The 13437-nt window shown below is 38.4% G+C and overlaps 1 protein-coding gene across 8 annotated transcripts in view; it reads left to right on the top strand.

Moving 5' to 3' along the window:
- mark4b (MAP/microtubule affinity-regulating kinase 4b) overlaps positions 1-13016 on the top strand; it is an 82131-nt gene extending 69115 nt beyond the window's left edge. For 2 of the 8 annotated variants that reach the window (XM_088079290.1, XM_088079289.1), the window contains exons 17-19: positions 3499-3543; positions 5207-5252; positions 7212-13016. In XM_088079290.1, coding sequence (XP_087935416.1) covers positions 3499-3543; positions 5207-5252; positions 7212-7545 — 425 coding nt within the window. In that variant the 3' untranslated portion in view covers positions 7546-13016. Of the gene's footprint in view, positions 1-3498; positions 3544-5206; positions 5253-7211 lie in introns of those variants that run through there. The other 6 variants (XM_088079293.1, XM_088079291.1, XM_042486201.2 and 3 more) reach the window with 6 other exon arrangements.
- Positions 13017-13437: the final 421 nt, after the last annotated feature.

The following is a 13437-nucleotide window of genomic DNA, read 5'->3' as shown; positions in this document are numbered from 1 at the left end:
GAATATCTGTAACTGAGAATACTTGTGCACTGAACTGAACTGATAATCCGAGTAATTTCATTCACCGTCAGGCTCTGACATCAGTCCAACATACTGAATCAGCTGGGAAAAAAGCTAGTGCCGAGTTTATTCTTACCCAGCAAACTTAACAAGATTGTTTCTTCCTGTAGAGCAGCTCTATCTCAAAACAGTATGTTTGTGTGACTAAACTTTGATCAGCAGCTGTCGGCCTGAATGTCTGTCTGTCTTTGTGTCTGTCTGTCTGTCTGTCTGTGTGGACTGCTTATGTCTCTGCTGGCTGGGCTTCATGCTGTAGCTCTCACTCGAGGCTGTAGGTGTCACAGCTTCTTCCAACAGTAACACACATCAGTCTTGCTTTTCTGGGACAAAAAGGGGTGAAGTTGGATTAATTTGTAGATGCGAGAGTTCAAGTTTGTTACACACTTGTTTTTAGAATAATCGACCTTGTGAAGATGTTTTTGTGTGTCATCTGGAGTAAGTGAGTTTATTGCAACTCCACTGTACTAGTCTGAGTCATGTAATCAACACCATATGTTTACTCATGTTGTTAACAAATCAGCAGGGCTGTGGGATCCTGGACAGACAGGAAAGGGGGGTGGGGTGCTTTATTGGTGTTTTATACAAGACAGAGGAAAAGGATGAAGAGAAGTGTTAAAATCTGAGAGAGAGGTTTGTTCACTGTCTTTGACCTCATCACTACTGTTAATGTAGTGTGCATCACTGCGTCCAGGAAGGGTTTACACTCTTACATGACCTCTCCTTGAACTTTTGGTTTGGCATAGTTTAGATGTATTCATGTCTGAGTAAAAATGATTTGGTCTGGATCATTGTAGCGTTGAAGCTGTGACATTAGGAGCACACAGCGTGTGTCTGAGCCCTCTGCAGGAGCTAGATGCTTGTAAGAAGCCTGCACCAGTCATCCTGACTGACTGACCCAGCGTCACTGCCGTTTTAAATCAGGATTAGTTATGTAACCAAGATTTATCCTCCTCTTAAACGGGGATCTTGCACAGCTCTCCCTCAAGATACAAGCAGATTGTCCCGTTACACTGCTGCTAGCTTCTCTCGCTCCGTCACTTTCTGCTCTTCTTCCTCTCAGCCTTAATACAGATCACACAATGCGACACTCATACTGTACAGTTTATACACAGATACGTGCTAGCAGTGCTGTGCAAGTTCCTAATAATAAGCACTTAGTCAGTTACATCTCTCAAAAGTAATTCAATTACTTTACCAGTTACTGCATAGAAGTAATTAGTAGGGAAAGTAACTTTTATGTAACTATTAAATATCTGCTTCAGTTCTCTTATTAGTGCACACTATGTTATTTTAGTGTTGCTGTGGCACAGAGTGGGAAAAGGTGTCATATTTTATCTGTAGCCATCAATATAATTAAAAGTAAGCAGTGCAATAAAACAATAGATATATTTATTTATGATGGCCTCGACAGGCCTTAAGATAAAACAAAAGTCGGTTTTCAATCCTTTTTTACACTTTGCAAAGCAATAGACACAAAATCATTTTATTTTGATGTATTTTATACAATTCTTTATCAAAAAAAACTATAGCAGACATTTATGATGCATTACATATTTATCAACCACCAGAAGTAGTGGGATGATAATAAAACTTTATAAAGTTGTAAAGTAATGTGTTACTCCCAACTCTGGTCATCAACTTAATGCACTCGTCAAGGCGACTTTGGCTTCAGTTTCTGGGGGAGGAATTACTCTCTTTCTCTACCCAGACAAGAAAGACAAAGTCATTTAATCTTGATGGGACACCTCCACTTCTTCAGTCATAAAACATTCACATAATTAATGTTGAGTTCAGGCTTGTGCTGATGCAAGATTTCAAAAGATTTGTTCAGCAACACCATGGTGTTCCCAACGGAGTTGCTGGATTGAGGTTTTAATCCAACAGGAAGACTCCTCCAGATATTTGCTGGATAATTATTTGGATAACATGATAAATGCTGGGGCGTATCCCAGTGATTATCTGTGTGGATGCTACTGTGAGAGAGGTGACACTGAGACACAGACTTAACAAAAATCGAATCTTAACGATCTAAAGCCACAGCCCTGCAACAGCTTCTCGGTCAGAACCGGGGTCACATAGAGTAGGTTTCATTTGTTTTAAAAAAAATCTGTCAATGAAATCTTCTTACTGGCCTCTCCAGGCCACCCCCAGTTCCTGGAATAGAGATCGGGTTGCCAGGTTGGTGGGAAAGAACTCGGCACACAGAGAATAGCACCAGCAGCCTCTGGTGGCCATGAAGGGAAAGTGCAATAAGCAGCTTCCAACCTGACAGTCTGTCGGTGGAGCAGAGGAAACTGAAATCCAGTGCACCCCACAGCCGCCATGGGATCAGGCATCCTGGATCTGTGTGGCCCTCTGATGTGGCAACACAATAATCTACTCTCTAACATGTAAAGGGATACATAGCTACAAACATACAAAGGAAGATCACACCTGATTTTAATACTTAGAAAAACAAAACAAACGCTATACGTACTTTCAATCAAACTTGAAATGTTGGGAGGGATATTGGGAGCAATATAAGTACATAAATACAGTAAGAGATGAAATGGAACATTGCAAAAACTAAAAAACCCAAACAAAAACAGTTTAGCTCCTTGAAACTTGAGAAAATCTTTGGAGGACGGCAATGAGCAACATCACAAGAAATTATCGAAAAATTAGCAAGGAATTACCTGAAAATTAGCACACAATAAAAAGAAAATAAATAACACTAATATAAAAACAAACAAGAAAATAGCTTGAAAAAAGTGCCAGAAATGCAAATAAAATTAACTTTAAATGTATTTACTTCAAATTAAATGATTATTTTTTAAATGTATTTTCTAATATGTTTCTCTCTCTTCCTTTTTTTTCACTTCACTAATTCTCAGTTCATTTTGCCGTTGCTCACTGCTTTTTTGGCCATGTTTCCAAAAGAAATCAAACCAATTTATTCAGGTTTCAAAGGTTTAGATGCTTGTGACAGCCAGCCAAACGTAACATGAGAAACTGATGTCGATCCAGGTTTCAAAGTATCAAAAGTGGAGTTGGACTCACCCTAAATGCTCGCTAGATTATGAGGTGTAGATCAATTAGATAGGCCAAATGTGGGTTTTTTTGTCTATTAAGACCTGGTTCCCTGCTCTGGATTCACTCCCTCTACATTTGTTTATCCTTCTCATTTGTTTTGTCGCTGACTTTGACATTTTGTTGTGTCACATCCATCCAGTGCTCCAGTGTGGTGAGTGTAGGCTGGGGATGATCCATCTGTGATTTGAAGACGAGTTGTCGAGTCTTGTGTTGTGATGTGACTTGGATTGACTTGATGCAGTGATTAGGTGCATAAAAACAGGAAGTGTGTGTGTCGGGTGGGGGTTGAGCCAGGAAGGGAATTGGTGTAAAAATGGACTGGCCATTTGATTGATTCCTAACGGATCCGTTTGTCTTCCTCTTGAGGGTCACAGACGAACCTGAGAGAATCAGCAGATCTCCGGTCACAAGGTGAGTTCACATTTATATATTTTTTCAAACGCTGGCATGCAGAGTGAACCAGTAGAATAATCTTGTGTGTCAGCAGCATCACAAGCAGCCTGCTTTTCATAATATTAATCACAAATAAATGCCATGTGCTTAAAGGATGTTAAACACCTTTAGTTTACTCTTAAGTGAGATATTTAGTGTGATACATATGAATGATGCTGTTACTGCTGTTGTTTAAAAAAATAGTTCAACATTTTATAAAAATGTTCTTATTTGCTTTCTTTCAGATAAACAAATATGTTATGACTTACATAATCTGTACAAAAGCATTTGTGTGTAAACGGGAGTTGGCCGTTTGATATAATAATAATATCTTAAATGAATCTTAAAATCTTAAAATGCAAAGACAAGTAAATTAGGATTTAATGAATCTTTTTTTTTACATTGTATCGTAAAATCTCAAAACAATTGGTAGCATCTATTTAATCATCGATTTCTTTGTCCACATTTTTTTATTGTAAAATTGGTCTTATATTTTATCCCAAGTGGCATTAAAAATTCTTAAATGCAACTTGCATTCTTAAGAAGCTTTAAGAATAACAATTAAAACACATATGTCACAAAGTACTTAACAAGAAGATAAAAGCAGACAAATAAAGCAAAAAGGATTAAGGTAACTATACAGAACATTACAAAATCAGTAACAATATAGTAATTAAATATGAAAGTGGTCAAAAAAAAGAAAAGAAAAGAACAAATATATGTGCTTTGTTACCTTTGAATATGGAGGAAACAACTAGCCTGGCTCTCTACAATCTTAATGCAAAGCTAAGCTAACCATCTGCCAGCTCCAGCAAGAAAACAGATTAGTATGTTGTACCTATGTACCTAAAATGTTAAATTATACCATATAGTCTCTGCCAGTCTGAAGATAATTCAATTAAAAGAGAATTTAGAAGTAAAGTGCATTTACAAGAATTTGTCATAAACAGAAGTGTTGTATTCAGGCTGCAGCTGTAAATGTTTTCATTCTCAGGTTTTACTGAGACCTGATGTTTTTCCTTCTGATCACTTTCTAAACATCAGAAGTCTACATGAAGTCACGCATCTGGTTTGTGATCCAGCATGGGAACTTGAGCATGGGAATTTTTCTTTTCTCTGTGGTGACGAAGACACAAGGAAATAAAGTAAAATAGATTTGAAAGTGCTCATACTGACAATGCACATTTTCTGCTCAAATGTACAGAAAACAGAAAGATATGCATACTTCTCTCACCTGGATCTTTCAAAATCAAGAACCAGTCATCATCATCGAGAACTGAAAATGCTATAAATGGTCAAACACAAATCCCAACTGTCCTATATTCCCCATACACTTGTAAAATTTTTAAACTAAATCAGGTCATAAGCAGTACACTGTCATTATTCTGGTACGTTCACTTCTTACATGCAGAACAATCACACACAACAATGTAAAGAAAGTATCTAACTTTTTTATTTTGGCAGACACACTTTGATAGGATACGTAAAAACTGTGACAAAAAGCAACCATTAAAAAAAAGAGCAATTAGTGCGTTGAATACAACAAATGTATTTACAATACCTACATTGGTATTGTATTTTTTTGAGTTACCAGTGTCAGTTTATTGATATGCTATTAAAGGTTTTGTGTACTTCCTCTCAGCCTCAGCTGCATCAGCCCAGTCTCAGTCTCAGGTTAAAAACAGCAGGTAAACCAGGAGCAGCAGGCTGATGTTAGCTAACAGTCTGTGGTTCTCCCTGTGGTAGATGATCCCTGTAGGTAGAACCTTTGATTTAAGAACAAGAAATAACTTTTTATTTTGTCTATCAACAGCTCAGTCCCTGAAACTCTTTACCCTCCTACACCAGCAGGCTGACGTGTTGAGATCTATGTGTGTTAGTTGGTCCTAGATGGATTTTTGGTTGGTTTTAGAGTTTCTGAAGTGGGGTTTTATGGGGTAAATATCCATAGTCATTATATTACATAGATAAAACACACTGTAAAATCTGACAAGTTGATCTTACTTAAAATAATCTTGGAAACCGACTGCTTTGAAAAAGGAAGTGAATATAATTATTAATCATATTTTTTTCTTAACTTTATATCTAGCGGTTAAGTTTACTCAAAATAGAGCTGTATTTACTTATTTTTGTGAAGTTGTAACTTAAAAAGGACAACTGGAATAACCTTGTTCTTTCTAAGTGTTAGCAACTTCAGTAAACCAAGTTAGTCTGACCTAACTTGATTATGACAAAGAGGATTTTGCCAATGATGAATTTAGGAGTGAGTTCTGTTTTGTTAACATGTTTTTAATAATAACAAATTTTAAGCAAACTTGACAATTAGATATAAAGTGAACATAAATTAAATTTAATAGTATATTTACGTCCTTTTAAGATCTACTGGTCAGAACTTTACAGTGCAGCAGTCGACATGCCCCCAGGAGGCTAAGCAATGCACTGCTGCAGATGAGGGCAGCAGCAAAACGTATTTTAGCAAATTAAAAAAAAAAAACAACAAACATTTAACTTTATGCCATGGGGAGAGTATTTTCAAGCTTTTTTTTCCTTTATTGTCAGAGTCACAGTTGAGATCTTCAGTTCCACATCTGTGTTCCTGTCAGAGGTATCAGACTCTCTTTAGGAAAAACTGTGATTTTACATTGCTGAACAGGAGCTGCTGGTCTAATACTGCCTCGATCAGTAATTTTGTTCGTGTTATCGTGTGATTTTGGTGATTCCAAACTAATTAGCCCTTTAAAATGTCCCACAATAACGCTAACTAACCAAGTGATCAAGGCAGCCGTAGAGCAGCAGCTCCTGTATTCAGAGACGTTAAATCACTGTTTTTGAGTGGAGTCTGGCTGTCAGGAGAGCAATAGAACAGCTTCACTTCCCCGACTGAAATCCTTGTCTGACACTAATATAACACTGTGAAAGTATTCAAAATATAATATACACTTAAACTGATATTGATCTTTTTTGGTGGCTTAAACATGTTTTGTTGCTGGCCCCGTCCACAGCAGTACATTGTTTAGTTTTTGTGTCAGACTCCAGCCTGCTTCTCAAAATTTGGGGGCATACGGACTGACATCCTCTGCATACACCGACTATAGCCTATGGGCTAATTGAACCCAACTTCCAAAAATTCGAACTACCCCTTTAAGAGTGATTTATCAGTACAGTGTGTTATTAATGATATGCATTTGAGTATAATCTCACAATCAAGAATGAAATACATATCTTATCAATCCCAAATCCTTGACGTGAGCAGTTAATTTGAGGTGTTGTACATTCATTGTATAGCATAAGATGTTGTTAGACTAGAAAATGCATGTTTACTTATCAGTGATCTAGATTGCCACAGAGATATAAAAATCCAATAATGTATGATATTAATCCTTGTTCTTCTCCTCCCCCTCCCCTTAACCACTCATGCATTCACATTCACATTCACACAACCATATCTCATAAACTCAAAAACATAAATATTCATTCTCATTTATACTTGCTCCTACATTCACATTTGATTTCCTCTTTTATTTTTACTCTCCAAATCTTTAACCCTTTTAACTCTCCTCCTGTAAACATCCATATCAACCTTTTTGTTTTCCTACTTTTCCTCCTCCATCCTCTTTTTGCATCACCCCTTTTGTCCCCCTTTGCAGTCGCCATCTATCTGGGCATCAGAAAGCGGCCGAGCCCCGGACCCCCCGATGCGGATGGGATGTGAGAGTGCGGAGCCCCCGCGACCCGGCCGAGGTGGTGCTAGCACTGCGTGAGGCGGCGCAGGGCTGCGGCTGCCAGGTCCACCTGGCCGGGCCTTTCCTCCTGTCCTGCACCCACGGAGCAGCCGGCGCCCGCGTGGCCTTCGAGGCCGAGGTCTGCCAGCTGCCCAGCGGGCTGGGCCAGAGCAGCGGTGTGAGGTTCAAACGCCTGTGGGGGGCACCGTTAGCCTTTAGAGACATCGCCACCAAAGTGTCCAAGGAGCTGGAGCTCTGAGGGCGACCGGAGGCTGGGCAGATCGAATAACAGACAGGACAGGCTGAAGAATGAGGAGGGATGAGGAAGAGGAGAAAGAAACCATCTCCTCCTCCTCCTCCTCCCTGGGCTCCACCTCATCTGATGCATCTAGCGATGCCTTGCCTCCGCTAAAGACCCTCTTCTCCTGATGCCACCAATCACAGCCAGACAAACGGATGCACAGACACGGATAGACCGCCATTGGCAGACAATGACCCTTGACCTTGGAGCTGTCAGTGACCTACGACCCCTGCTTGAAACACACCACCACCTCCATATTATGTGAGCCCATGGGTCAGGTTGTTTTTTTTTTCATGTTTGATGATGATGAGAATGATGTTGCTGAGAATGATGGAGATTGATGATTTGTTGACGTTGTTTTTCCTATTGTATCATATTTGTTGTCATCATTCCTTTTTAAAGAGCTGCTATTTAAAGAAACGTTTGTAATTTTTGTGTATTAAGTTTATTTTCTTTCTTTAATGCTTTTAAAATGGGCAGAAGTGTGACATCTGTTGTCGTTTCTTGGAAGCAGGCGTCACATATTTCAGAAGAGAGGTTGCAGTCTGACCTCCGGCCTCCAGAGGGAGACATGCAGAAATGCAGAGAACTTGTGGCAGACTGAATGAAGTATCGCAGCCTTTCTGCCCATCCACTGGTAACGCCCATTCACTGCTCAGTTGGGATTTTAATTTCTGTTTGTACCTTTTCTGGTTAAACGTTTCCCTGCCTGCTATCAGTATCTCCACTTTGCACTGATGGCAGGCATGTGAGCTGCTCACAGAGGAGCAAAGCTGCCTGATAGTACAAACTGGGCTGATAATCTGATCATTTGAACATGCTCTGCTCCCTACATACACTCTTCGGTTGAGATTTTATTACACAATAAGATGTGTAAGCTTTTTATTTTACAATGAGTTTCTGATCTGGAGTTGCCTGTGCACAGGCCAAAAGGTGACACTTTATGTTATTTTAACCACGTACTGTATAAAAGATGGACGACATAACAGCTCCCCAAAAGTGAAGCCAAAACATTTCGATCGCCATCTAGTGCCTGGCTGAGGGATAGGTCATAAAACCCATTCCCTCCATGTTATCAGATGGGTCAAACTAAAAACTCAAAGTACACATCAAATCATTTTATCCAAAATTCTGTCATTCTGTCATTTTAGATAGTTCTTATCACACTGATGTATGTTAATTTTTCTGACAGTTTGATTTTGATTAGTAATTCGATGCTATAAAAAGAGAGTTAGACGTCATGATAAACATGTTTGGCAATAGGTGTGCTTTCGATCAATGGTACTGCTAATGATTGTGCGGATGGGTGAATAGGCATTAACCATGGATGTATTTAGAAAATCTGGACACAGCCATGAAGGCAGGGTTTTGTTCATTCCTATGAGAGCTGCTCAGTGGAGCATGAAGCAAAATAGCTCTATTCCCACGGCATGAAAGTACCCCGATTTTCCGCAATACGGGGCCTATACAGCATGTGCACTGTGCTCGAGCGGTTAAACTCTGCTAGCGGAGCAGCTGACTTCCGGTTTAGCCTCTTATTAGCTTGAATGGCGATGAAATAATTTAATCTCTTTATAGGCTTTCCAAATGCTTAAAACTGAATGGATTAAATCTTGATAGTAAATGAGTCATGTCATGTTTTGACGATCACAAAAATGTATCCACTAGTTTACAGACGTCTCTTTCCCAGTGTTCCTAAATGGGAAAAGGTCTTTCTGGGCCCTATAGCATCACATGACAGTGTAAGTCCACTTTTGGCTATTACGTATAATTTTGCCTCAAAGCCTGGTGCTCTTCCTGGTGACTCAGCGTGAACTTGATACCATGGAGATTGCTACCATGCACTCTGGCTCCAAATGATGTCAGCAGCACAAGATGGTAGTGGCTGTATCCAGGATATTTTGGCTTCATTTTTGCACAGTGGGAGACGGGTCGTCCATCTTTATAAACAGTCCCTGGTGTGACCTGAGACGTCTGTATAGCTAGTTTACTCTATTAAGATTGGAAAAGCTGGCTTTATTAACCCATCAGAATCTATTATTCTGAGACCAGTAAACACTAATTTAACTAGAAGTTCATATAAATATTGTCTGTTTAACAATTAACTGAACTACAATATTTACCCATAACAACATGAATATTACAATTTTTCCAGCACATATCGTAAACTTTCACTGTGTCCAGAAAATCTTCTTTTTTTTTAAGCTTGACAAACTGACCCTTTTACAGATTACTGGTCAAATGACATGGCTTTCTGATGGCACCAGCTGCATAAAATTCTAAAGCGCTGTTCGTCTGAAAAAAACAAAAGCAACCGTAGACCCATTTTTTCCACAGCCCATTATCACAAAAATAATGACCCCAAAGTCCTGTTTGTCCAAAAATACACACTCCCTGCAGTTAGTTTCAGTTTTACAGCACCAAACCTCCATTCCTCGGGGGTTTTCACTGGCCCGTCCCGGCTTTGCCAGCTGCTTTTGTGCCACCAAACGTGAGTCTTTTAAGCCAGAACATGATCTTTTCCTAACCATAAGAAAGTGGATCTTTTGCCTAAACCAAACCACACATTCAACACAGCGTTGTTGAGAAACAAAGGCTTAATTTTCAATGTATCTACTAAAAAATAATGTATAAAAGTAAAATATCTGCGGTTTTACAATGTGGACATTTTTGTTGGCGATCAGGTTGTCCTTTCAAAGAAATAGAACTTTGGAGCAGTGGGCGTTTGTTTTATGGAAAACATGCTGTTGGAAAAATGGGCTTTTGGTCCAGTGGGACATTTTTCAGACAAGTTGGTCTTCAAAATTTGCGCCATCACAGCAATGGGCAGTCTACTTTTTTTTCTTTTTTTTCCCCAGGTTTTTTTCCTAATATCATGGAAATTCAACACAGTATGATACAAAAAACAAACAAACCTTCCCTTCTTTTCCTGTGAGGCGCACATGAAGCTAAAAGTTTTTTCTTGTTGCTTATCAAACCGTTAAACGTTAAGCAGCCACAGATTCAAACACCCGTAAAGGCTGTGCATTTTCTAAAAGATGACTTTGCAGCTATTTCAGTTTAATGTGATTTCTTCTTTAGTAGCTCATACTGGTTTAGAGTAAATGGAGGAGATGGGTTTTTACTGGTAGCACTTAACAATACCACAGTCTGTCAGAACGCCGCCACCATCGCTTTCCTCATGTGTAGTGCAATACAGACACAAAACCAAGAATCTAGACTTGAGTGATCTTCGTCTCCACCAGCTCCTTGTTGAACTTGTTTTTTAAATTTTTAATATTGCTTATATGTTTTTAAGATTAACTGAGCACTTTTTTTTTAGCCAGAATTGTACTGTACTGCACCGGCAGCATTTTGGTAAAGTGGATAAAGACACGTTTTTTGCTTTTACTTATCATCATGAAGTAAATGTAGATTGCGCAATGTAATGGATCTAAAATAATGACACCATCTGCGTTTAGTTCGGCTCCAGATAAGCCTCGCTTTCACTATGCAATTCTGTCCGTCAGCAGGTACGATCTGGGAAATGAAAATGAAGACTTGATTTATGACACAAATGAAGTGTGTGAACTATTGCGCTACAAAAACAGTAAGAGGATAGCGCTCTTGTTTTCCCTGGTAGCTCCTCCCAGTATAACTGTCAATTCCTTGCAGTTTCTGTCTCCAGTAGTGGAACAACTGAAGTAACTGAGTAAAATAAATTGCATTGTGTCCGGTGATGTTGGTAGTTGCAGCTCTGAGGAAAACAGAAAGAGATCCGGTTGTCTTTGCGACTGCATCGCCAACAGTAACACAACTTTGATACGTAAGGGGGTAAAAGTTCAAAAGTTGTCTGTTTCCACTGTAAGATGTACTTTTCTTTTGTGAATTGTTTTAAAAAATCACACCACCTCACACATTTAAAGCCCACTGACATGAATAATTGACACTCTGAATGCCCTTCCCTCCGTTACTTACATGTACGTCTTAATTAAGGAATATGCGGTACAAAAATTCAAAGTGGCGATATGTCTCCATAAAGTTCTGTCAAATTTAAACTTTTAGAAAAATAACTTTTTGTCATATTTGATCAAACTGTAAGTGACTGTAGTACAATACAGAACACATGAAAAAATCATGGTTTTCTGGCTCCTTTTAGTACTCCTCATGGCATTTGCAAGATCAGTGGATTCTTACTAATGCCTTTAGGAGCACTAGGCGGAGCCAGAGCCCCGACAAAACATAGCAAAATGTTTATTTAAACAAAAACGGTGGCAAGTTGAACACCTTGCTGTGATATTCAGCACTGCCTGCTAATATGGCAGGTTTGATTTAATCCAATTCAGAATGGCTTTATTTGGATGGTAAAACTTGCATTGCCAAAGCAGGCGTGAACTAAAAACTAAAATTGTATGTACAAACTGTATAAGTTAAGATCTACCAGAATTGGGGTTGAATACACATCTCTGCTGATTTGTTAAGAAAGAAACGTCATTAAATCTTGAAACTGTAGCAAAATGATGCACACTGTTTTCATATTGAACATACCCCAGATTTTTTTCCCCTCATTGTCTGTTTCACGTAGTACTGTCACAGTTTTAGCAAATATGACAAAAAGTTATTTTTTAAATAAAAGGTATCAACTGTAGCTTTTCTTTTAACCAGTGTTACATTTGTTTCCAGCTCTTGACCTCAGCAACACTTCTGATTCACAAAACTGTAAACTTTTCCTTCTGTCGGCCAATCAGGTCGCAGCCCTGCTGAGACGTGTGACTGTTGACAAATTAGATTCCAGTATTACTGTCAAGAGTTGTACAACTGTTAATCAATCAGACTCCTGCCTCATTAAAAATCTTTAATTTCAAAGCATGCGATGTGATGAGGCAGCAGTTTAAGATGACACTTTGAAAATTTTATTTCATAAAAACACTTTGCTGTCATTACAGAGCAAAGCGACCAACTGATCACAGAGACTGACGACTCCAATATCAAAAGGTTGTTGTACTTATATTGTAACTCTATAAAGCCAAGCAACTATAACTTGTACTTTTTAAAGTATGCAGCATCTAACAAAAACACTGATATGTAAAAGGAAAGATAGATTTCTGATCTTTACGGCTGTAAAGTCTGCAGGAATTTATCTGTTTAATGGGAGATTTCAGCCGCAGCAGGTATCCACCACTGTCTGAAAATGTGAAGCTGTGATTTAGGGCTAGTTTTTGCAATTTTTATTTTGTGTACAACTGGGCCTCACTCTCTGAACCTGTTCTGTAGATACAGTTAGGGCCACGCTTTAAGGCTACAGTTCTGTTGTATAGTGTGTTTGAAGCCGTCGCTGTTATCAAGAAAAACTTAACTTATGGGCTGAAATTACGGAAATGATCGACCTGCAATCCTGCATGTCTCCTAGGAAATAATGTGTGACACAAAAATAAAGACTTTCAACCTCTTTCATATTTTATGTCTATTTTATTATCTTAGGTATGGATTTAATGTGTCTGGCGTGAAATTGCACCAGTTTCTTTGTGTTATCGGTGAAATCTTTTGTGGGGTTTGGTTATGGAGGACTAAATCTGCCATAATAAAAAATAAATAAATACATAAATGACACAATAAATATCTCTACTAAATGTGCAGGTTTATTTGGACAGTAAATGCATATGCACAGAAATAGCAAAATAAATGTATAATATATTTGAAAAAATATTTCTGTATATTTTCATATTTAATTATTTCCCAATTTCATGTTTATCTCTTTAAATGGAGACACAGGGAAATTAGAAATACTTGTAAAGAGATAAATAAATGAACTGGGAAATCATTAAATGTGAAAATATATTACTACAAAAATATATATTTTTTAATTTTCTA

Source organism: Plectropomus leopardus, chromosome 6 (assembly GCF_026936395.1).
Source record: "Plectropomus leopardus strain MGB_pleo_1.0 chromosome 6, ASM2693639v1, whole genome shotgun sequence".
NCBI classification, from domain to species: Eukaryota; Metazoa; Chordata; class Actinopteri; order Perciformes; family Serranidae; genus Plectropomus; species Plectropomus leopardus.
The sequence above is the reverse complement of the archived record's forward strand: the minus strand, read 5'-3'. Positions and strand labels throughout refer to the sequence as shown.